Raw genomic sequence first — 21,954 nt, forward strand, 5'->3', positions numbered from 1 at the left:
TGGTCGACAGTATCGAACGGATCCAAAACTGGAGTGTCTCTGATTTTGATCTGTCATATTGTGAATGGAAGATATATACATTACCTGAAGTAGTGACACATCCAGGGATGTACGAGCTTTAACACAGAGCCTGAATTTAATTTTGTTTCTTTACTATATTTAAGGTTCAGTGAGTCTCTGTTTATTTAAGGATTGAAGGGTCAACTTTCCCTAACTGTATATTCCAGACAGTTATTCAAATCCACAAGCAAACATCTCTTTGGCACCAGGGAATTTCCCAGTTATCAGGCCAAACTGAAGGTGACTGTAGAGAGCATGGGACACCTTGGTACTGCAGAGGACAATGATAAAACCACAGCTGCTGCACACAGTTTAATAAAACAGTTTCCCTGTAATCTGGGAGCATTTCTACAGAATGAATGACAGTGAAGTGGAACTCTTAATCCTACACCCAGAGTGGGAGTTAACGAATCACCCCGAATGTGTTTCTCATGATAATCTGTCGTCTCATCTGTTCCAGGAACTGAGTAAAGCTAAAGCAGCGTTTGTGGCAGAAAGGGCCCAGGCAGAGGAGGAGCTGGGAAGAGTGCGAGCCCAAGTGCGTTTGGAAGAGGTGAGTTCAAACTTTGGTCACTTACCGACTCACAACCTAAGTTTTCAAAGGTGGTGAGTGGAGAACGAGCATCTCCACTCCGGTGGCCGTACTTTTCTTTCCCCACCCACCACTTTGTCTTTGACTAGCAGGACGAGTCATTTACTCAGAGCTCTGAGGAAAAGCAGAGCGTGGCTGAACCCCACCGACCCAACTGTCATCATGCTGTCAGTGTGTGTGTGTGTGAGTGAATCTCTAAATCTAAATCATCCTTAAAATGACCTCAGTCCTTAAATTAATGAAAATGTTCTAAGCTGAGTAAAAACGTCTTTTTGCTTTGACCTGCAGTGACCCTGCAGTCACAGCATCAGGCAGAGACGAATGAATCATTGCTCCACGTGATCATTCCTCATGAATGGGTTAAATGCAAACTGCACCATATTTTATTTAATATATGAATATTTTGACGTACAGTGAGCACAAGCTCGCTGAAGTGGCAAAGACAAAGAAACCTGGGGAGGCAAACTGACTCCACAGGCTCCTCTGTAGAATAAACGCTCTCTCCTTTAGTTACACAGATTTGTTGGTTTATCACACAACTGATCAGAAAATCAATATGGGCAACGTATTGGGATTGCATCATATTGTAAGTTTCCCTAATGTTAAAAAGCACTGTCACCTGTAATAGCTGGACTCTAATACCTGAGAAGACCCTCCACAGCATTTCCTTCTGTGTTGATTCCTCTGAGCAGCAGGAGCACGCGTCGTCCTTGGAGGAGAAGCTGCGCTCGGTGCGTTCATCCCTGCAGGAGGTCCAGCTGCACTGTTCCCAGCAGAAACAGACCATCTCTGAGCTGCAGGCCAAGAACAGCCAGCAGAGCATCGAGATGGACGGACTACGACGCAGGATAGAGGAGCTGCAGCAGGTCAGGATGCACCAGCTGCCTGTTGTACAAACACCACTCCCACTGTAGCTCCTGTATCTACAGCAGAGTTTCAGCTGCCACACCTCTAACTCCCACCAGCAGAGGTGGCTAAAGTACACACAGTGTTTCCATACTTGTGTTAAACGTTACTCAGTAACAGTGAAACAGTACAGGCTCTGAAACGTACTCAGAGTAGGACATGCCAGATGCTTTTGTGGAGAGCTAACTGAAGCTCATGCTCTGTTATCATTACAATCAAATAATATTAGCACATAAAAGTAAAACCTCTGCCTCCACATCTAAACAGAGAAATGAGCACTAGAGGTGGGTCTTTATAATCGATTCATCGATTAAAATCGATTCTGGCTTGGATAACGTGATATCAATTCATTAAAATCCTGAATCAATTTTTAAATATAAATTTATTTTTGCCCGAAACGCCAGAATCTCAGGTTAAACCTCACAACATTTCAACCACCAAACAGCTAAAACAGTGAATGAGAGCAGGAACAGGCTTCTGCACAGAGACGTAAACGCGATGTGACTTTCTCACCGACGGCACGGTCGGGGCTGAAAGCCGACAGCTCGCTGATTCTGATGTTTCGGCGGGTCGAGCTTTGTGTTCACGCCCTTTTTGAGCTGATTCTAAAGCTGTTGGTTTGATCTCTCTCCAAACATTATTGACCGAACCAGCAGCAAAAGAAGATCCAAACTACGCTTCACATAAACGACAACAACTCGGACTTTTGCTGTTTTGCTTCCACCAGGATAAAATCTCACTTCATGCACAGCTCTCTCTCTCTCTCTCTCCCGACAACTTGAAATGCTCCCACAAATGGCACTACAACATGTAAAAAAATAATATAAGCTCTGGTGGACTTGGTTCTATGGTAGGTCTTAAAGGGTTAAATAAATATCGTCAAATAATCGCGATCTCAATTTCAGTGAAAATAATCGTGATTATCATTTTTGCCATAATCGAGCAGCCCTATGTTCATATGTTGATTAATGGTTTTCTTTCGTTTTTGATCTACTGCAGAATATTTTACGGTCATCGGCTATAAAAAACCAGGCCAGGAAAATCTCCTTCATGCTTTTCTGTGTTTTATCCTCAGTCACTTTGACACAAAGGCCTCTGCTGTGATGCTCACACCTTTGATAAAGTCTCACAAGTGTCAGCTTTCTTTTGATAGATATAAAAACATGGAAATGTACTGATGCATGACCTGGATTATAATATTTCTGACTGTCTGAGGCAAAATTTCCCCGATTCCAATAGAATAGAATTGAATCGAATCGTGGATCGAATCGATTCTAGAAATCAGTGATGATACCCAGCCCTAACGAGTCCAGTCGGGGTCAAAGACTGGCAGTACTGGCTCCATGTTGCTGTTGTGAGCTGCAGCAGGTCTTCTTTGTCTGCAGGCTGTGATCAGCTGACCTGTGCCGCTGCTGCTCTGAGGTTTACTGCTCTTTGATTTGATCTAACACAAGCTATCTTGACTGATTTGCTCTGCCTTCATGCACACTCCTCTGCTGCAGTGCTAGCTTGATGCTGAAGCACTGCAACCACCATGTTTGGACATCCACACCAAAATTGCCATTCTGGACCATTGCACCTACTTTAATACCCGAGCATAGCTCCATAAATGATACATCAATGTTATGATTTTGTCTCCTTCATTTCTTTGTAGGCAGTAAACCTCGGTGATGCTAGATATACAGCTAGCTTGTGTCAACAGGAAACCAGAAGACAGGAGCAGCCCTGAAAGCACAGCTACCATAGTGTTGGCTGCATACAGCCAAGCATCTGTGCAGGCTGGTGACTGATGTAGCAGACCGAACCAAAGGCCACATATAGGGGTGTTGAACTCCAGGCATCGAGGGCTGGTGTCCTGCAGGTTTTAGATCTCACCCTGGGTCAACACGCCTGAATCTAATGATGAGTTCATTACCAGGCCTCTGGAGAACTTCTGGACATGTTGAGGTCATTTAGCCATTTAAATCAGCTGTGTTGGATCGAGGACGCATCTAAAAGCTGCAGGACACCGGCCCTCGAGGCCTGGAGTTCGAGACCCCTGCTCCACACAGAAAGGCCCGGCCAGGAGGTGGAATCGAACTCTGTGAGGCAGCAGCGCCAACCACTGCACCACCGTGCTTATGAATGAATGAAAGTAACCTATCAGCAAAGTGCTACTTATATTCATTCATGAGTCCGTTTCAGAGGCATGTGGTCTGTAAACACTGTGACGTGGACCTCCAGTGACACTGTGAGGAAGCCTGCAGGAACTTTTGTCCTGTAACAGTAAACAGTCTGCCTTCTTTCATCTGAACAGCATTGTCTAAAGTAGGGAAGCTCCTGACTCGCAGTGGAGCTGAAAATAAAGAAAAGATTTCTGACTGATTCCTTGTCCTGAATCCAGAATGCAGCACCAAGAGCTGTGGAAGAGAAGTTGTTTCCACACATAGAAAGAATTTTTTCATTGGCTTTGAATTGTTCTAAAATTTAAATAAAATCTAAAAAGAGAAATAACTGAAATTGAATTGAATTAAAGATGTTGGAGCAGGGACAAATCTGTACACTGACTCGAACAGTTATTGTCAGAGCCTGAAACGCTGAAGTAAATTGGCCTAATCTGAAGTGATAAATGAGGGGTGCTGTGCTCTTACAGGAGCTGTGCTGCAAAGACCAGGAGAAGGTGGCTGAGGTGAGCCGGGTGAGGGTGGAGCTGCAGGAGCAGATTGGACATCTCCAGGCAGAGAGGACGGCACAGGGAGCACTTAAAGAAAAGATCAGCGCTCTGGAAAGAGAGCTTAAAGGTTCGCCGTCCGCTTTTGTTCCGGTTACTTTTAAACTTTACATAAACTTTGCGTCTTTGTGCCAGGACTGTCTGGAAGCAACAGTGTGACTTGATTCTGTGCTGCTCTCTTTCATGCTGTTCTCTCTCCGGTTTGCCCTCTTGTAGTGCTGAGTAGTAACCACAGGGAGGCTCTTCTGGACAAAGAGAGCGAGATGTCTTCCATGTTGGAGAAGCTGCGGCTGAAGGAGGCAGAGATCCATAGGATTAGGGAGGATGAGGCCAACAGAGCCAGCTATTTGCAGAGTGCCGTCCTCTCGTACATTCACGGTTCTCCTCTGGGACACCACAGCAGCCTCCAGAAATGAGCCAGCAGGGCCTCTCTCAGGGCTCCCGCACTGGGCAGGACCAGGCATAGCTCCACAGAGCTGAAGAATATTCTGACGTGGACGATCAGTGCTCAGCAAATAATAACCATACCTAACATAATGTTAAAAATGACAAATCTCATCAGGACGTGCTCAGTTCAATGGTGTGCTACTTTCTTTTTTTATTGCTACTTTTAATAAATACACAGCGCACTTTAAGTGCCAACACTTTCCACACGTTCCAGTGAGTGTAGTAGAAAGCAACAAGGTTTTCACATGATGAAAAATAAGAATCGGCTGTGCATTTGTAAAAGGAACTATGGCTTCACTGAATGATGGAGCGAATGGATTTACAGTGGCTGAGGGGAAGAAGAGAGAGCTGTCTGAATAAATACCGATTTCAAAAACTTCTAACAGTCCAGAGGCTGCAAGGCAGCCATCAAACATCTGCAGATGTTTCACAGTCACACAGCTGTTCACACACATCCAGCACATGGTGACTATGACCTTCCACATGTGAAGGTCAGCGCTGCTGAAGGAGTCCTGTGATCAGAACCTGGTCTTGTGTCATAAATTTCCATTTTTATGTCCTTCGCTCACACAGTACACGTGATAAACTGTACTTAGCTTTCACTGCAAGCCAGCGTCATTTCTGCCACATTTATCCAGTTTGAGTAAACGTACATGTTTACAGTCAAAATGATATTTGGTTCAGATATGCCTTAATATTGTATACTACAGAGTAGACACTGATGCAGAGCAGGACACCTGCTGTTTTTACATTTTATAATGAAAGTCCAAATAAAGCTGTTGTGTTTCAGGTCTGCTATCAGTGACAAACCAGCGTTGCGTTGTTTTGTGTTAATGCATTGTGCTTGATCTGGATTATTCTAACAGATAAGGTTACAGTAGTGATGGTGTGGCGTGTTGTTGGGGTGGGGATGCATGAGGTCACTAGTATTGAAACTGCAGCCAAAGATCATTAACTGCCAAGATGGTTCAGGCACAAGCTTGTGGAGCTTTAACGTAAAGCTGCTGCGCTGCTGAAATTCATATCCAGGGGATCGGGTCCTTTAAGATTTCTTTTTAATGCGTTGAAACTTTCATCAATTGAAAGTTTCCACTTTCAACAAGGAAACTTGTTCAAGACAAATTTCTTTTGGATCGAGTATATCGAATATGATCGATTCTAAACGTTTCCACAATCTGGCGATTAAGTACGTTTCTGGTCTGCGTTTCTGAATATGTCTGAAGGCAGCGAACACACAACAACTTGTGCGTCTCACGAGGCTTAGCTCGGGACCGTCCGACGGGTTAAACTAAATATCGTTGTGCTCAGTCACGTGGATCGCCCTGTACTAGCTGTCTTTGATGTAACGTAAGCAGCATCGCTGGTAGCATGTAGCGATGGCGGAAGTGATCGGAGCGAGCCATCTCTTCGTCTACTGGCGTTCTTCTGTTCCGCCTCTGTCCCTTTAAGAACGCTCGGCACTTCTCGGAGACTGTCGTAACTGCTCGTCATCGACCCTTTTCACTGCGGCTCCATCGCTGAGCGGACTGGCCCGCTGTTCTCGTACGAGACCTCAGCGCTTACTGTCGGATCGGTGAACTCCCAGCGCCGGCTCCCTGAAAGCCTCCAGCTGCTGTCCAAATGCAGGCGATTAAGTGTGTGGTGGTCGGCGACGGGTAAGAGCACGCTCACAGAAACGGCACATTTGTCATGTGGGGTTCAGTGATGCATCCACTGATGGATGGATGATGGGAGGATGCTATGTAGTGAAAAGGGGCTGGGGCTCGGCGATCCGTCGGCCGCCTCTCTTTCTCAGATACAGCTCCACGGGCATCTGCATGTGATCACGTCTTCATCCAGCGCAAAGGCAGGAGCCGAGCATCGAGATGCTGCGGGAACACCTACACGCCTGGTAGGCCATTGAAGGCGGGCTGAAGTGCTGATGCACGCTAAGGAATTTGTGGCCCTGTCAGTGGCAAGCAGCAGGCCCCGCTGCCCTAATTCTGCTCCTACTGCATCCAGATCCCACCCAGCGGCATGTGCACTGAAGTCTGCTGCGAGAGTGCGCCGCGCCGTTTGGAAATGCTAATATGATTAGTGGTCGCTGATTAAAGCCACCGGCACTCCTATCAGTTCTTACAAACATCAGGAGCGGCCAAAGGTCTTTTTTATCATCAAAGGCAAAATGGGAAAATAAAAGAATGCCGAGTGCTGCTGTCTGCACACACTGTGTTTACAGCACGGTGCTGTGTGCAGACACACGGAGCCGTCCAACCTACGAGCTCAGTTTACCTTTCAAGTCGAGAAGCCCTCGCCTGCCTCCAGAGGGAGCTGGGGCCGCTCGATCCCTGCAGGAGTCCTAGTCTCACTTCTTATTGGTCATTACTGAGATCACACTTCTTTAACACGCATTCAGCAACTTTTAAAACATCGTCCAGTTGCTGAATTTTTAACCTCGAGGGCTTAGCCGGATATTTCCGAACAGCTGCACTGGTTTTATGGCTCTTTCTGACCAGATCATCTGCACTGAGCTAAATGTGCCACAGTCTGCACAGGTGTGAGTCTTTGACTTGTAGAGAAACGGGCTGTCTTGGATTTGTAGCAAAAGTTGTTGTTTTTTTTAAAAATGCAGCAAAATTATATAAATGTCATTTAAAAAAATCTTTAAATAGTCTTTTTTTCATTTTAGAAGCACAGACTGTAAGTAAAGATGGCAGTAGCTTCTGGGTGTGAAAAGCAATGGCACCTTAGAGATGCATTACTTCTAATGGCCACCAGGAAAAGACCTCCAGTTTCACCAAAGTCTCTGTGGAAATGATGCTCAGCAGTTTAATCTAGTCTCACCTCCAAGGTGTCAAGTTATACTGATGACATCACACTGCAGTCACCAGGAAGAATACACCTGGGTCTGCTACTGAGCCGCCGTGCCCGGCTAATGTGAGGATTCAAAGAGCGACAGCGTGACAGTGACAGCGTGACCCTGCGGTGGATACTTGCATCTTTGTTATGCAGTCTGTGGTTGGAATCCACTGACTTTAAATGTCGCACACAGCCACCGCAGGGCTCAGAAAGCTGTTTCTAACAGGAACCTGCTGTTATGTGCGATGAGGCTGTTTATGAGGTGGGCGGGATATAAAAATGTGTGTTTTTCTCGTCAGCTGCCACAAACAGCTTTAATACAGACTGTACAGATGCTGCTAGCTGTGTGTTTGGTGTCTTCAGATTGTTACCTGGTGCCGTTCACGTTACTTGACCCACGCTGACAGTAGCACGCAGGGACGTAATGAAGTGAAGGACAGCAGGTTCGCAGCTTCAGTGTCGGGGTCGTGGGCCAGCTTCACACTCGGAGCAGGGATGTGGTATTACCAGTACCTGTGCATTCACTGCTGTACATCTGCACGTGTAGCACTGTGTGTGTTTGTGTAACAGCATCTCTGTTTCCCTGCAGTTGTTTCAACTTCCTGTTCCTGCGGATCTGTTTGGAGACATTTAAACTCACTCATGTGTGACTTTTGTATTATTGCAGGGTTTTACCTTGTTCTGTTGTGTTTTGGTGCTACATAAATAAAACTGAGTTGAAGTTGAAGCGTGTACATCTTACAGCTTCAGCTTGTGCGACGCAGAGCAAATCTGAACCATTTGTGTGTTTTGAGTGAAACAGGTGTGATTGAGAGACGTACTGTGTGAGTCCAGAGGTCTGGAAGTGAAAGCAAAGGCTTTGCACATTTTCCAGGAGACGGGTTCTGCTTGACATCTCCACCTGAGTGGGTGTCACGGTGGTAAGGTGGTTAGCACTGCTGCCTCACAGCAAGAAAGTCCTGGTTTTGAACTTCGCATGTTGTCTGCTCCTGCATGCTTTCTCTCCTGCACGGCGGGTAGTTATTCTGAAGCATCATTTCATTTTCACTTGAAGGACCTAAAATCTGCTTGCATATCAAAGCCACGTCTGATTTTTAGAAAAGAACTGCGGGGCCTGAGCTTACCCTTTGATGGACTCATTTCTAACCCTGGCCATGTTGGTCCCTCCCAGCAAGCATTTTAGCATCTTCAGCCCTAACTACTTCCTTATTTATGCAGTTCTTACTCTGTGGCCTCTAAGCTCTTGTATCTGTGACACAGTCACATAGATCTTTGGGTTTTGTGTGCTGCCCAAGGACAGCCTGGATGAGCTGGGGATCACACCACCAGTGTTCAGATCAGTAGATGAGCCACTCGATCTTCTGAAGAATAGTCGTAATCATTGAAACTGACTAATGAAGCAGCTGTAAGTGTCAGTGTTTCCCTTCTGACCAAACAGAGTCCCACTGACCTCAAATCACTTTTATATCAGTCACACATTTTGCCACCGCGTGTCACTGCTGTTGGTCACGTCTGTGGAGACGAGCACACAGAATCGCTCATGAGTCATGCATGAGCAGCCAGCCAATACTCATCCATGCCGCCACCAGTAGCATCGAGTGGCTCGAGTCGGAGGGGTGCTGTTGGCCTGTGAGCAGAGGAGAGGTGGGCTATGTCTGCGAGTAACTGTGTGTGGACAGGTATGAACATCTTTGTGGGGACCAAAAATTGGAGGCTTACTATACTCGTGGGGACCAAAATCCCCCACGAGTCTGAAGGCGTTTCTGAGACTCAAAATGTGGTTTTACTCGTTCTAGTGTCAGGGTTACATTAGGTTATGGTCAGGGTCAGGCATTCATCTTTGATGGTTGCATTATGTCCATGAGATGTCCCCACAAGGATGTGTGTGTGTGTGTGTGTGTGTGTGTGCGTGTGTGTGTGTGTGTGTGTGTGCGTGTGTGTGTGCATGTGTGTGTGTGTGTGGCTACCATAGAAGGCTACTGTGTCCCTAGGCAACATGTATGTAGGCCAATGTCTGTGTGGCACTCAGCTGAAAGGGGATAGAGGCCTCCATTGTGCTCACACATGCATGTGGCCTGTTTACGCTCAGGTTTGTATGAGAGTGGAGCTGCAGCCTAATTTTGGATCCTCTGCTGTCACTTCCTCAGGGCTGTGGGTAAGACCTGTCTGCTGATTAGTTACACCACCAATGCCTTCCCCGGTGAATACATCCCCACTGTGTGAGTAACCCGAACACTCCTCATGCTCTCACAATACCACCATGTAACGCTGTAGGGCTGAGCGCTCTGTCAAAGACACTGTGCTGTCTAAAGGTTTCACACAAAGGATTTAATAATAATTATAATAATAATACAGCTGTTCTCCTGCAAGAACTTAGTTGACAAGAAAGAGAACACAGAAAAGAGACGAATGAATGTCAAATGAAATCAGATAAAATAAAAGATATCGCTCATTCAGCGAGCTGTGAATGTGCTGCAAACTCCTGCACAGTTCTGTACACCGAGAAACTATCCATGCTTATCGATGGATGATATTTGTAGTATTTATATATTTAATATTGCAAATCAAACAGACTGATGTTATGTATACTCCTTAATGTTTTTTAACTTTTCAAATTTTAAGCTGTTAAGATATTTCAGTGTTTATCAGCTACGTCGTGACACAAATGTTACACTTTTAAACCAGCATAACAAAATAATCATGACAACTGTGCCAAGCCCAGAAAGTTCCCTTAAATCCTGTTTTTCAAATATCTGCATCTCACCTCAGTCGTGTTAAACCAACTGGCAGGTGGCTCTTTAATATGAGCAGCATATATCCCATAGGTTGGAAACCAGTTCATATCAAATTAGAGTTAGTAGAGTAATTCAGTTTCAAAGTGCTGGACCCATCCGCAGCAGAAGAACCTGATACCTGAGAGCCCAGTGAGCACTGGGCTGAATGAGGAACTCCCAGTTCAGCTCTGGACTGGACTGTTTGCTGTCCCTTAAATTTCATTCCCTCTTTTAAAAGCTTTTATCAAATATAGTAATGCAACACCAAAAAGTAGACTTGGAGGAGAAAAAGCTTCCTTAAATATTTACCAACCCTTATCTAGGCGGTCATGTAGTTCTGCAAAGTGTTGTTTAGGAGTAATCGCACTACTGTTGTCAGTAGTCTCAGCTGCTTTTTACTCAGTGTGCTGTCCAATTCCCTGCAGCTTTGACAACTACTCTGCCAATGTGATGGTGGATGGGAAACCAGTGAATCTGGGTCTGTGGGATACAGCAGGACAGGAGGACTACGACAGGCTCAGACCACTGTCTTACCCACAGACGGTATTCCTACTCTTTCCTCCCACACACTCACAGCATGCCACAGATACGTGACTGAACCGAGCTTCCTGTGTGACCTGTTTAGATGAACGAGTAAGAGAATGAAATGGAAGGTGGTTAATGTACAAAGGTTGCTGTAATGCTTTGTAGACCCCAGCATTTATCAGTTTATCCGTTCAATATGAAAACTGTATGCCTTAAATTAATGATTATGCCAATATTTCAAGAAGTCCAAACTACACTCACCAGTTCAGATGGCTAACAGGGTGTGAGGAAAAGGCTGTTCTGCGATCTCCCATTCAAGATTAGCAACTGCTTCCCTTCCCCATCTGCAATGCATGCTGGAACTCTGGCAGTCCGTCATCGTGATTGTTGTGGCAGGTTATCCAGTTAGTGAGCAAAAAAATGCCACCATTTTCACTGCATTGTGCACTGGCACAGGATAGATCTGCTGAATGTTCTCCCCCAGACACCCCAGGGTGTTCCACTATGAGCGGGCTCCTCCAACATGCAGCGTTCAGCTTTAAAGCTGCTGACTCTGTAACTGCAAACTGCCAGCTCTCATCAACAACGACAGTCCTTCACGTGAAATTCAGGTTAGTTTGCAAAAGAATTGGATTTGAAGTCTGATGAAATCCGCCTGTGCAGTGTGGGCACAACAGAACTTCCAGGGAGCAATCCAGAAATAGCAGGTGGAAGCTGCCTGGAAACGGCCAAAAGGATGATCTGGGAGGCGATTATGCACACAGGCACTGATTCAAACAGGGATTTTCACTTTCATATCTCTGTCCGCGTGAAAAGCAAAAAATGATGTCAAACACTGATGACGATGCCGAGAAAACAGGCGGTGAGACGTTGGTCAGCACGGTCTGACATCAAAAGAGGCGATAACGGCGCACACCTTTGACGTCCAAGATGAAATCATTTTCCTTCGCCAAGTGTACGAGCAGAACCATGGTTCCTGAAAGTGTTCACCCTGGAAGGGCTTTAAGAAGCCCTGTGTTTTTATAAAAATGGGGATTTTGACATAAAACGTCATTTACTTGTGTATGAAAAACACTGAAAAACAGCCTAAACACTGAGGAAAAGCTACAGTTACCAAAGTACCGCGCACGTGTGGGCGGGGCTCCAGTTCAAGGGAAGGTTTTCATGCACAGTGCTCCCTCGCTATAACGCGGTTCACCTATCATGGCCTCGCTGATTTTTTTTTTTCTTTTTGATTTTTTTTTTATTACAGCACATTGTGTTCTGCGTCCTGATTGGCTGTAGACCATTGTCAATCAGTCTCGTATATTTTTAAAAATATATTGCAATATTCAGATTCTGTACATAAAGTTAAACTTTATCAATATTCATTTTATCTAATATCAAAGTCTCACACTCAGTCTTTCTCTCATTTCAGTTTTATTGTTGACAAACTGAACGGTTTGTATTACAGTCTAGTCCAACTTAACTGAATGCATCTGGTACAATTATAGCTATTCTGAACTATGCAATATGAAAACTATGCAGCCCCTTCAGCAACTGAAGAATTTGAAAGTAAATTAAAACAAAATATAATTTTACATTAAATAAAAAAGTTTTAAACGTAATTAAAATAAAACATGTCTTAAATTAAAATAAGTAAACTGTCATGTTTATTGCTGCCATAAAACAGTTAAACACATTTGGACAGTGTCAGGATTCTTGCTCAGAAAAAGGATCAACGTGCTCTGAAGTCAGAGCACGAAAACCTTTTTTGTAACAAAATATCGATTTCTGCTGTCGCTGTATCGATACATTATTAGCAAACAAAATATCACGATACTACACAGTATCGATTTTTCCCCCACCCCTAGTAATAACTGTAAGAAATAAAGCTGCCTACTTCGGAGATTTCACCTATCGCGGGTTATTTTTAGAACGTAACTCCCGGGATAAACGAGGGACCGCTGTGTATATTTGCCCACTATGTTGATAACCACTTCTTGTGTAGATAAGCACCAAACATTCATCCACTGTCTTATCCAGTTTAGGCTTGCAGTGGTCGGAGCCTATCCCTGCTGCCATAAGGCGAGAGGCGGGGTCTGTCCTGGATGTCCTCGGTCTATTACACTTAAAATGTCTTTGAACAAACAATATCAAGCAGAAACACGCCTCTTTGAGGCTTTTGTGTTGTAACTTTTAATAAGTGTCGAAGACTTCAAATAAAGCTGATTTCTTGTGGTGGTTTTATACACACACACACACACACACACACACACACACACACACACACACACACACACACACACACACACACAGATCTCACTCTCAACTAGCGATGTCTCTGGTTCTCTCCCAGGATGTGTTCTTGATATGCTTCTCCCTGGTCAGTCCGGCCTCCTTTGAGAACGTCCGAGCTAAGGTCAGTACGCTGACCGTCCACCCCGCCCCCTCCTTTTTCCCCCTTCACGCCGAGTCTGACCACAAGGAGGCACATCTTTGGCTCCACCTGGTTTATCACACCTGTTCAGTCCTCAGCTTAGAATGGTCTGGATTTGATACTCCAGCAGGACGTGGAGCGCAGACACACACATTGTAGGCTGAGGCCTGAGCGAGTGCAAACACTCTGCAGAGGGAGCGTCACGGCCGGCTGTGGTTTGATCTGCTGAGCATCATGAGACGCTCTCGTGTGAAATCACACTTTTCACGAGGTCTGGGGTCCCTCTGTAGAGTCTCTGTGTTTCCGACGGGATTGTCCCATCGTGTGATGTGATTGGAGGTTTCTTTGCCTGAGGATGTCTTGTGTTCATGCCTTCATTCAAACTTAATAACAATGTTTTCTTTAGCCACAACTCAGTTTGTTGAATGTCACTGTGGAAAGGGTCATGATGTTCTTCCACCGCCGCCAGCTGACTCTTCTCTTTCTCCTCTCTCACTGACTTTGTCTTTTGTATATCCATATGTACACATCTGTGTGTGGTTGTGTCTGTGTGTGGGTGCCTGTGGTGCCCTAGTGGTACCCTGAGGTGAGACACCATTGCCCCAACACACCCATCATTCTGGTGGGCACCAAGCTGGATCTACGAGATGACAAGGACACCATTGAGAGGCTGCGGGACAAGAAGCTGTCCCCCATCACCTACCCGCAGGGCCTGGCCATGGCGAGAGAGATTGGTGAGGCTGCAACGGCATCGTTTTTTCTCTAACATTAATTTAGCTATATATAATGATTGCTGTTTGTCTGTTGTCTCAGTAAGTAACATATTAAATTGGGTACCAGTGACAGTTGATCCAAAGAAAAGTGTATATACAGTTTTCTGGGTTGAAGGAACTAAGTAGAATATTGGTTAGTCAGAGGTGGGATATAACCAGGCACATTTACTCACTTATGTAGGTGTAAACTCAGTTTTAGTTGCTAATTAATTCAATTCAATTTTATTTACCAAATCACAACAAAAGTCGCCTCAAGGCTTTTAAAATTAGTTTCCTGATGATCATTTTCCAAGCCCTGCCTGCACGGTGAAAACATCAGCGGCCGGATGCTTGTGACAAACTGAAATCAGCTGTTTATGGACGGAGTAGGTTCTTCTACTTCTCAGCACACTTACATGTGATTTTTGAATAAACTTCGACTGATCATTCTTGCTCTTACTGAGGTTTTCAAATGCACAAGCTTTCCCTGTAGTAAAGTATTGTTACAATGCAGTATAAGTACTTTTTACTTAAAAAAACTTATGTTTTTCTACAAACGAGGTCACCAAAGCCCTTTTCCAATAGAACCTCCACGGAGCGACTCGGCACGGTTTTCAGGGTTTCCCATTAGGTCATAGTTCCTGGTACCAGTTTTTAGCACCTGCTTGGATTTCAAGTGATCCAAACAGGTACTAAGTGTGACATCATCAGACTGTATGCCACTGATTGGCTGGCTGTAGCGTTACGAGTCATGAGAGCGTTCACGAAAGTCCAAATCGCCATTTTTGAAACGGCTACAAAAACAACGCAGTGATCTCTGAGTGTGCCGAAACGCCACGGACCGAGTAGCAGGCATGTGTTTGCTTCGATGTCCACCTTTGTTGTGGCGTTCGTGTCGCATATTAATTACGTCTCGAGACGCGCAGACGCGTTGCTATGACGACATGGTACTAGAGGGTTCTAATGGAAGACCAGTCGATCCGCGAGTCGAGTAGGTGGGAAAGGGCTCATGTGACACAGTGGACAGAAACACGCTTTACAAAGTCGATTCCTAAAAAGTTGTGAAAATGAAAACAGGCTGCGTAGATTTAGAGATCTCATGAATTCGTACTTTACTGATAATAGAACATAAATCAATGTTTAAACTGGGGAAATGTCACATTTTAAGAAAAATAAGAGCTCATTATTCACTGCATAGCAGTAGCATGTCCACAGCTTTGTAGTCTCCACCGTCTGCTGCTTGGTGCTCAGCAGAACTTAATTCAGGCTGAAAGCAGCTAACGAAAAATACATTTACTAACTTTTTTAAGCTCACTCACTAATTAATGCATAACGCTGTGTTTGTTCTGTGTACACACACACACACACACACACACACACACACACACACACACACACACACACACACACACACACACACACACACACACACGTGGAGAGGGTGTGCTCAGCCTCCCCTGTACATAAACATGTCCATTAGTTTGGGTTAGAGCTGCTTTGAGTTCAGCCTCTAAAGTGAGGAACATCCGACCTCAGAATGCTGGAACATGCCCACACCCCACTGACGAGCAGAAGCACGAAGGCGTGATTGGAGAATGATGTTTGTGTAAGTGAGGAACCATGAATTGCACACAGTTCCAGCCAACTGTCAATGAAACATCCTTCTATAAACCTTTGAAGCTTATTAACTTTCCAACATGATTGTTAAAGACACGTGGATTTAGAAATCATGACCACAGTGACTGTGAGAAAACAGTGACCAGATATCTGTTGGGGAATGTTGTTGCTATCCGGTTGTTCAGTCTGACGTCACTAGCCGTGTCTGGGTCTAAACTGGTCCATATATCAAACGATCACTGTGGCATTACTGAGAGTTGAAAACTGTCTAAAGTCTTTCATCTTTAATAAAATGATCAGCGTTCTGCTCTACCAGGTGTAACAATTGAGTTTAACATCCAGGCATCCATGAAAACGGAATTTATGACATTTAACGGAGTTAGAAGTTAGCAGGGAGTTAGCTCGCTAGCTTCTATCTAAATACAATATAGCATGTCCTGACTGCGGGGTTTTGGAAACAAATTAAAACGTACAGCTCTGTTATCACTTCCAGCATAAATGAAGACAGAAAACTAAACAGCAGTAACGTTTGTAGGGTTACTGAAGTTGGGCTAGCTGGTATATAATGATGTGCTGCGTGACCGCTAGCGACACAGCTACGTTAGCATAATATAAACAAGCTAACTTTTTTTCCACTCGATAAAAGTTAACGTGAGTGTTCTCGGTGGTCAGGAACAAATGTAATCGCATGGCAGGATGCTGTAAAAGGACCAAACTTCAGCCAGGAGAACAACTGAGATAATCCATCCACAGTACGAGGTTAGTCATTCATATACTGCTGCATGGGCTGGGCTGTAGTTACATCCTAAGGTTTTAAAAACTGAGCTTAAATAAATGATTAGCGGTAATAAAAGCCGAGGGAGGTCAACAGTGATCACTGACTGTTTTAGGAGCTTTTTGAGATCAAATAGAAGAAAATACATAACATTAAACATGTTAACAACACAAAAGCCATATTAAACGCAGACTACTTTAGACCCGGAAGTAGGATTCGTCGCGTCATCACTGAACAACCGGATTAGACCGGGAGTCACAAGGAGTCAGGAATTCTTTGGACTCGATCTGCTGTCAGTGTCAGTCACTATGAGTGACTTCCATATGTGCCTTTTTGTCCTGACCTCATCTCAATACTCAGCTCACTGGTATCCATCTCACCTGTTCAAGAGCCAATTTACAGTAACTGTCAACCCAAAGCAATTCATATTGTAGGATAAAGACCCAAGAATGTCAGATAGGGACAGAACTACCTGGAGACCTCTGCTGGTATTAGGATAGCTGGGAAAGGCAATGTTAGCCTATAAATGCTGTGGGCACATGAATCGTATGTACAGCTGGAGAAAGAGACCACTTTATAACCACGTTTGTAGTTTTCTGTGAAGTGAGTTGAAGTGCTTGTCACATGAAGATTATTTGCTCCATTGTTGTAGTCCTACTGAGGAGATGATCCAGTGTTACTCCGGCCTTTGTAAAGGCTTTCAACAATCTTATCTGAAAGCAGCGCTCAAACCGATGATGTAGTAAACCTTTAATTCACTTTGATCAATTCAAATATGGCTGATTATTGTATTGTATATCGGTATGTATATAATTATTAAAAGCTGTGATAAGAAGCAGATGTTTATACAGCAGCGTAATATTCAAGGATCTGTGGAAGTTCCAACATGCCAGCATGTTGATGATTGTTTTGATTGTGTAATCCTGATTCATACATGTGATTGTATGACTGTTGTTGTGCAGCATCATTGTTTTTATGAATGATCTGTGCCACTCTGTGCAGGGACCAACTCGTTTAGAAAAGTAATTTTTAACTCCAATTTTAAAAAAATCATTTTAAAAACAACAAAATGCAATGATTTGCAAATCTCATAAATCCCTATTGTATTCACAATAGAACACAGAAAACCTGTTAAATCTTTAAACTCTTAATTTTGAACGATTTCACAAAGAATCTTGACTCATTTTGAGTCTGATGACAGCAAATGTTTCAAAAAGGTTGGGCCAGGTGCAACAGCAGGCTGGAAAACTCAGTGGTCCTAAAAGGAAACAGCTGGAGGAACAATTTCAATTCAGTTTAATTGTATTTAGACCGCTCCAAATCACAACAACAGTGACCTCAAGGTGCTTTATACTGTAAGCTCGACCCTACAACAATACATACAGAGAAAACCCAACAATCATATGACCCCTATGAGCAAGCACTTTGGCGACAGTGGGAAGGAAAAACTCCCCTTTAACAGGAAGAAACCTCCAGCAGAACCAGGCTCAGGGAGGGGCGGTCATCTGCTGTTGCGTTTTTATAACTAATAATAATTATAACTAATCAGTTTAAATGACAACAGGTCAGTAACATGTCTGGGTACAAAAAGAGTTCCTCAGAAGTAGGCGGGACCAAACTGTGTCTACAAATTATGGACCAATGACAGCATACTGTTCAGAAAAAGATGGACGAGAAGAGCTCCTCGAGGCAAGTGTTGTTGTGAGTTCTCTCGATATAAATCAAACTGAAGATCCAGGACTGCTGAGCTAGAATCCTCTGTCAGACAAGAACGGGACAAAGTTCCTCTCCCGAAACTCCACAGCTGCTCTCCTGTTTCCAGATGTTAGAAAAAGATACTACAAAGATGGAGACATACTCCTGTCGCAACCTTTTGGAGATGTTCTATTGTGAATAAAGTATTGGTTTATGAGATTTGTAAATCACTTTGTTTTGTTTTTATATGTACATGTTGCTCAGCTTCCCAGTAGTTGAACTGTGGCTGTGTTTAGCAGTGGGTAGAGACAGCGTGTCATCTGCTACGTTCTTTTTAAACACCCAAAATAAACAGTGTTTAAAAACAAGATTAAACGATTTCATTTAAAATAAAAAATTATTAGGAAATATGTATATTGTGATTTGAATTCCACTCGCCTTGTGTCAAGGAGGAAAAAACGATCACGCACCTGCTGTAATAGTTCCAGGGGTCTCAAACTCGCGGCCCGGGGGCCACTCGCACGAACTCATGTGTCACTTGCACTTGTATTTTGTTCAATACGAACGTGTGTGACAGACAGAGGACCAGTGTGTTTATTTGCTCTTTCAATGAAACGATTCAGTTAGTTAAGATATTGCTATATAATATTTCCATCCATTTTCTTCTGCCTATCCGGGGCCGGGTCGCGGGGGCAGCAGCCCGAGCAGAGAAGCCCAGACCTCCCCCTCCGCCTCCTCCAGCTTATCCGGGGGGACACCGAGGCGTTCCCAGGACACGCTGGAGAGATAATCTCTCCAGCGTGTCCTGGGTCTGCCCCGGGGCCTATATGATATTTGAAATTTAAAAAAAGCAAACAAAACATTTTCAGAAATGTTTGTTTTTGTATTAATTGAACACAAAAGTATCCTTCAGACGACAGTGCCAGCAGTGGCCCTCAGCTCCTTCCAGTGTGAGACCCCTGCTTTATTTACTCTCCTCAGTATTTGCATGGACAGTTATCTGGTGGGGCCCTTCGGTGAGTGCTAGGTGCTCTGTCGGGTAATGTAGAGGGGCGTATCAGGAGTTTTCCCATCATGCCCTCTCCCTGGTCCTCAGGAGCCGTGAAGTACTTGGAGTGCTCTGCGCTGACCCAGCGAGGCCTGAAGACGGTATTTGACGAGGCCATCCGGGCTGTGCTCTGCCCCCCACCCGTGAAGAAGAGGGGGAAGAGATGCACCATGTTCTAAGGAGGAAGCACTGCTAACACTACACCACATCACCATGAACAACAACCACTACTTCTCTGAGAGGATGAGAAAGAAAACTAGCGAGAGTGAGTGTGCACTGCTGAGATTGCTTTCTTTATATCGATGTTTTTTCAAAATCATATTGGTAGGACCAATATTTAACCCAGTTTTTTTAACCATTACAGAGTAAGGTCATAGGTTCTCTGTGAAAGACAATGACTGTCCAACTGCTTTGTACTCATAGACACGTGTCATGTTGCCACGAGGGCTCACAAAGACTTCTTATCTTCTTACTGCAAAGTCTTTTGTTTCTCAGCTATGCTTGCTTGAAATAATGCAGTGTTGACTAGATAGAACATGAACTGTGAATACGCCTTCAGCTCTGAAGTTACCCTCAGCTTCTGATCTAGGATCAGCACATTAAAAGAAATACTGCCTTCATTCGTTCAGCCCTCATTTCTGACAGTATGCACAGCGAGGTCCCCCCTGAGATCTGTGGTCACATGACAGAAACACCAGCAGTTAGACTCTCTGACAGCTTGGTTCACTGGCGGGTGTCCTGATTGGCATTTTATTATTCCCGATCCAAACCAAGTTCTTTAAAATGGCAAGGTATTCAAGTTTGCTCCATACTGCCAGATCAGCGTCTCATTATTAAACAGCTCATTGGAGAAAGGCTGTGCTGTTTCCCTCAGACTGGGCAAACGGCCCAAGATGCTCCCTGTAGTTCTTAGCTAGCACAGTGACTGTAACGATGGTCTAACTGCTTGTATTTGTTCAATCCTCTCAGTAACCTGTCGAGTTAGGACAGATTTCCTGCCAAACGATCACATCAGCGCTGCAGTCAAAGTATAAACATGTAACCGTGAACTCATCCTCTTGGGTTTCATCTCAGTAAAGCCACGCACAGACTCATAATCATAGCCCGTGTCATCGTTCTTAACTTTTCAATGAGAAAAAAGAGATTTTCAGTGAGACACAAAGGTTTAACTGGAGGTTTCAGTCAAAGCTTGTCTGTTTCATAACTCTACTTTAGAGGTCTACCTGCAAACCTTTTGCTCGCTTCCAGAAGCATCCTCTGATCAGTTGAAGAATTATTTGGCTATGCCCCTCCAGCGTGTTCTTGCTTCAGTCGCCTGATCTTGGTCAATTTCTTTGGGTAACTATTCTTAACTGTGAAGATGTGACAGACGAGCTTGCCAAACACACGGGGGCTGTACAACCTTGCTGCCTGAGTTCTGCCTGTGGGAGTGGAGGAGCTTGCATGGGTCTTAAAATATTCTGTCTTAATTTATCCCATTGTTTAGACTGTGTGTGTGTGTGTGTTTGTGCACAAGCACATGAATGCGTGCGTGACAGGTGTGTTTGCGTGCGTGCACGGTGGGCGGGCATGTGTCGGTGTCAGTGAGACAGTTTGGGGTAGTGCATAAGAGACAGTATTGTTTTAAGCCAAGTTTTTTAGTGTCCAGTTTTTGGTACTATTTCATATTGTATTGTAGTAAAACACAAGACTTTTCAACAATCTGTGACATAAAGGAAGGAAAACACACGAATATCAGTGACATCCAGTCATGTACAGAATAATCCTCAGAAAAGGAATGCGTTATGAATATCTACATGTACCTGAATATTTAGCTCGTAAAACTAAAACAATTCAAACTAAAGGGATTATAGTTGCTCATGTCGAAGTTAGAAGTGTCGCTAACAGTGTACGATAAAGGGCCAATCGTTGTGGAGTTTGTCGTCATGGCAAACAGTGCAGATTGCACCTTTATGAAATGCATTTCTGTATGGTCGCAGGCCTGCTGTGTGTCTGTCTCCCCCGTGTGGCGAGACGCAGCACTGCAGTGCTCCGTTATGCTGTCTTTGGTTGGCATAGCTGTGTGGTTGAATCATGTCGTGTGGTCCTGCCTAGCTAAGGTGTCGAAATGTAGCTGAGAAACAGCAAAAGAAAAAAAACTACTACTATTGCATGGAAGTTCTCTGGTTATTTGACCCACTGTAACTCTTAGGAGAGGTTGTATGATGAAATGCATTGGCCATGTACGTATGTAATGTAAGATGACTTGTATACTTGTTTCAACTGTTTGTCTTATTTTTTATTACTTCACATGTCTGTGTGGTGACATATTTCAATTTTTTGTATACTAAATACAAATGTATATGTAAGGTAGTCTGCTTCCTGTCGTCATTTCCTCCTCACACAGCGAGGCGTTCCCTCGGGTTCACATCGAAATGTGCTTCGTGGACTAACACTGAGGAAAACGCTAGTGGCTGTACGAGTCCTTTTTTTACAGGATTATTTACATATATATTAACAGAAGACGGACTGTTCCTGTACCTTTAGTTGTTTAGATTTATCAAAGTGACCAAACGAATCATTCTGACTGAAGATGATGATGATGATGGCTCTTATTCAGCTTCATCAGCAGGCTTTCCAGCACACGTCCAGGCTTCAGTTCTTCTTTGCTATTCTTTACTGCAGCACTGAAACAACTACAAGAGCCTGCAGCGCGTGGAGCCAAATTAATAAGCAGAACCGGCCTGGTTAGGAAGAGTCCAGTGGTTCTGTCACTTTGAACCAGTCACTAAACTTTACTAAGGCCTGCGTCTCAGC

The 21,954-nt window shown here is 44.2% G+C and overlaps 2 protein-coding genes across 4 annotated transcripts in view; both read left to right on the top strand.

Annotated features, from left to right (window-relative positions):
• Positions 1-5,524, top strand: part of lrrc45 (leucine rich repeat containing 45) — a 12,850-nt gene extending 7,326 nt beyond the window's left edge. The window contains exons 15-20 of one of the 2 annotated variants that reach the window (XR_013911080.1): positions 521-613; positions 745-835; positions 1,163-1,238; positions 1,345-1,518; positions 4,191-4,338; positions 4,485-5,524. Coding sequence is in view for 1 of the 2 variants with exons in the window: in XM_026177518.2 (XP_026033303.1) it covers positions 521-613; positions 1,345-1,518; positions 4,191-4,338; positions 4,485-4,684 (615 nt within the window). In the remaining variant the exon portion in view is untranslated. The remainder of the gene's footprint in view (positions 1-520; positions 614-744; positions 836-1,162; positions 1,239-1,344; positions 1,519-4,190; positions 4,339-4,484) is intronic. The other variant, XM_026177518.2, reaches the window with a different exon arrangement.
• Positions 5,525-6,180: 656 nt separating this feature from the next.
• Positions 6,181-21,510, top strand: rac3b (Rac family small GTPase 3b). Of its 2 annotated transcripts, XM_026177532.2 has the most exons (6): positions 6,188-6,370; positions 9,701-9,772; positions 10,753-10,870; positions 13,191-13,253; positions 13,846-14,005; positions 19,207-21,510. In XM_026177532.2, the coding sequence occupies exons 1-6, from the start codon at positions 6,336-6,338 to the stop codon at positions 19,335-19,337; spliced, it is 579 nt and encodes a 192-aa protein (XP_026033317.1). In that variant the 5' UTR covers positions 6,188-6,335; the 3' UTR covers positions 19,338-21,510. The 2 variants fall into 2 exon arrangements, with proteins under 2 accessions (XP_080161816.1, XP_026033317.1); XM_080305690.1 differs by lacking the exon at positions 13,191-13,253 and having other exon boundaries at positions 6,181-6,370.
• Positions 21,511-21,954: the final 444 nt, after the last annotated feature.

Source organism: Astatotilapia calliptera, chromosome 8 (genome assembly GCF_964374335.1).
Source record: "Astatotilapia calliptera chromosome 8, fAstCal68.1, whole genome shotgun sequence".
Classification (NCBI taxonomy): domain Eukaryota; kingdom Metazoa; phylum Chordata; class Actinopteri; order Cichliformes; family Cichlidae; genus Astatotilapia; species Astatotilapia calliptera.

What these genes read in the sequence shown, in the direction of transcription:
- rac3b (XM_026177532.2), top strand. Translation starts at nt 6,336, where the DNA reads ATGCAGGCGATTAAGTGTGTGGTGGTCGGCGACGG. An exon ending in TGTGTGGTGGTCGGCGACGG is followed by an intron (nt 6,371 to 9,700) that starts GTAAGAGCACGC and finishes TCACTTCCTCAG; the next exon opens with GGCTGTGGGTAAGACCTGTC. An exon ending in CACTGTCTTACCCACAGACG is followed by an intron (nt 10,871 to 13,190) that starts GTATTCCTACTC and finishes GTTCTCTCCCAG; the next exon opens with GATGTGTTCTTGATATGCTT.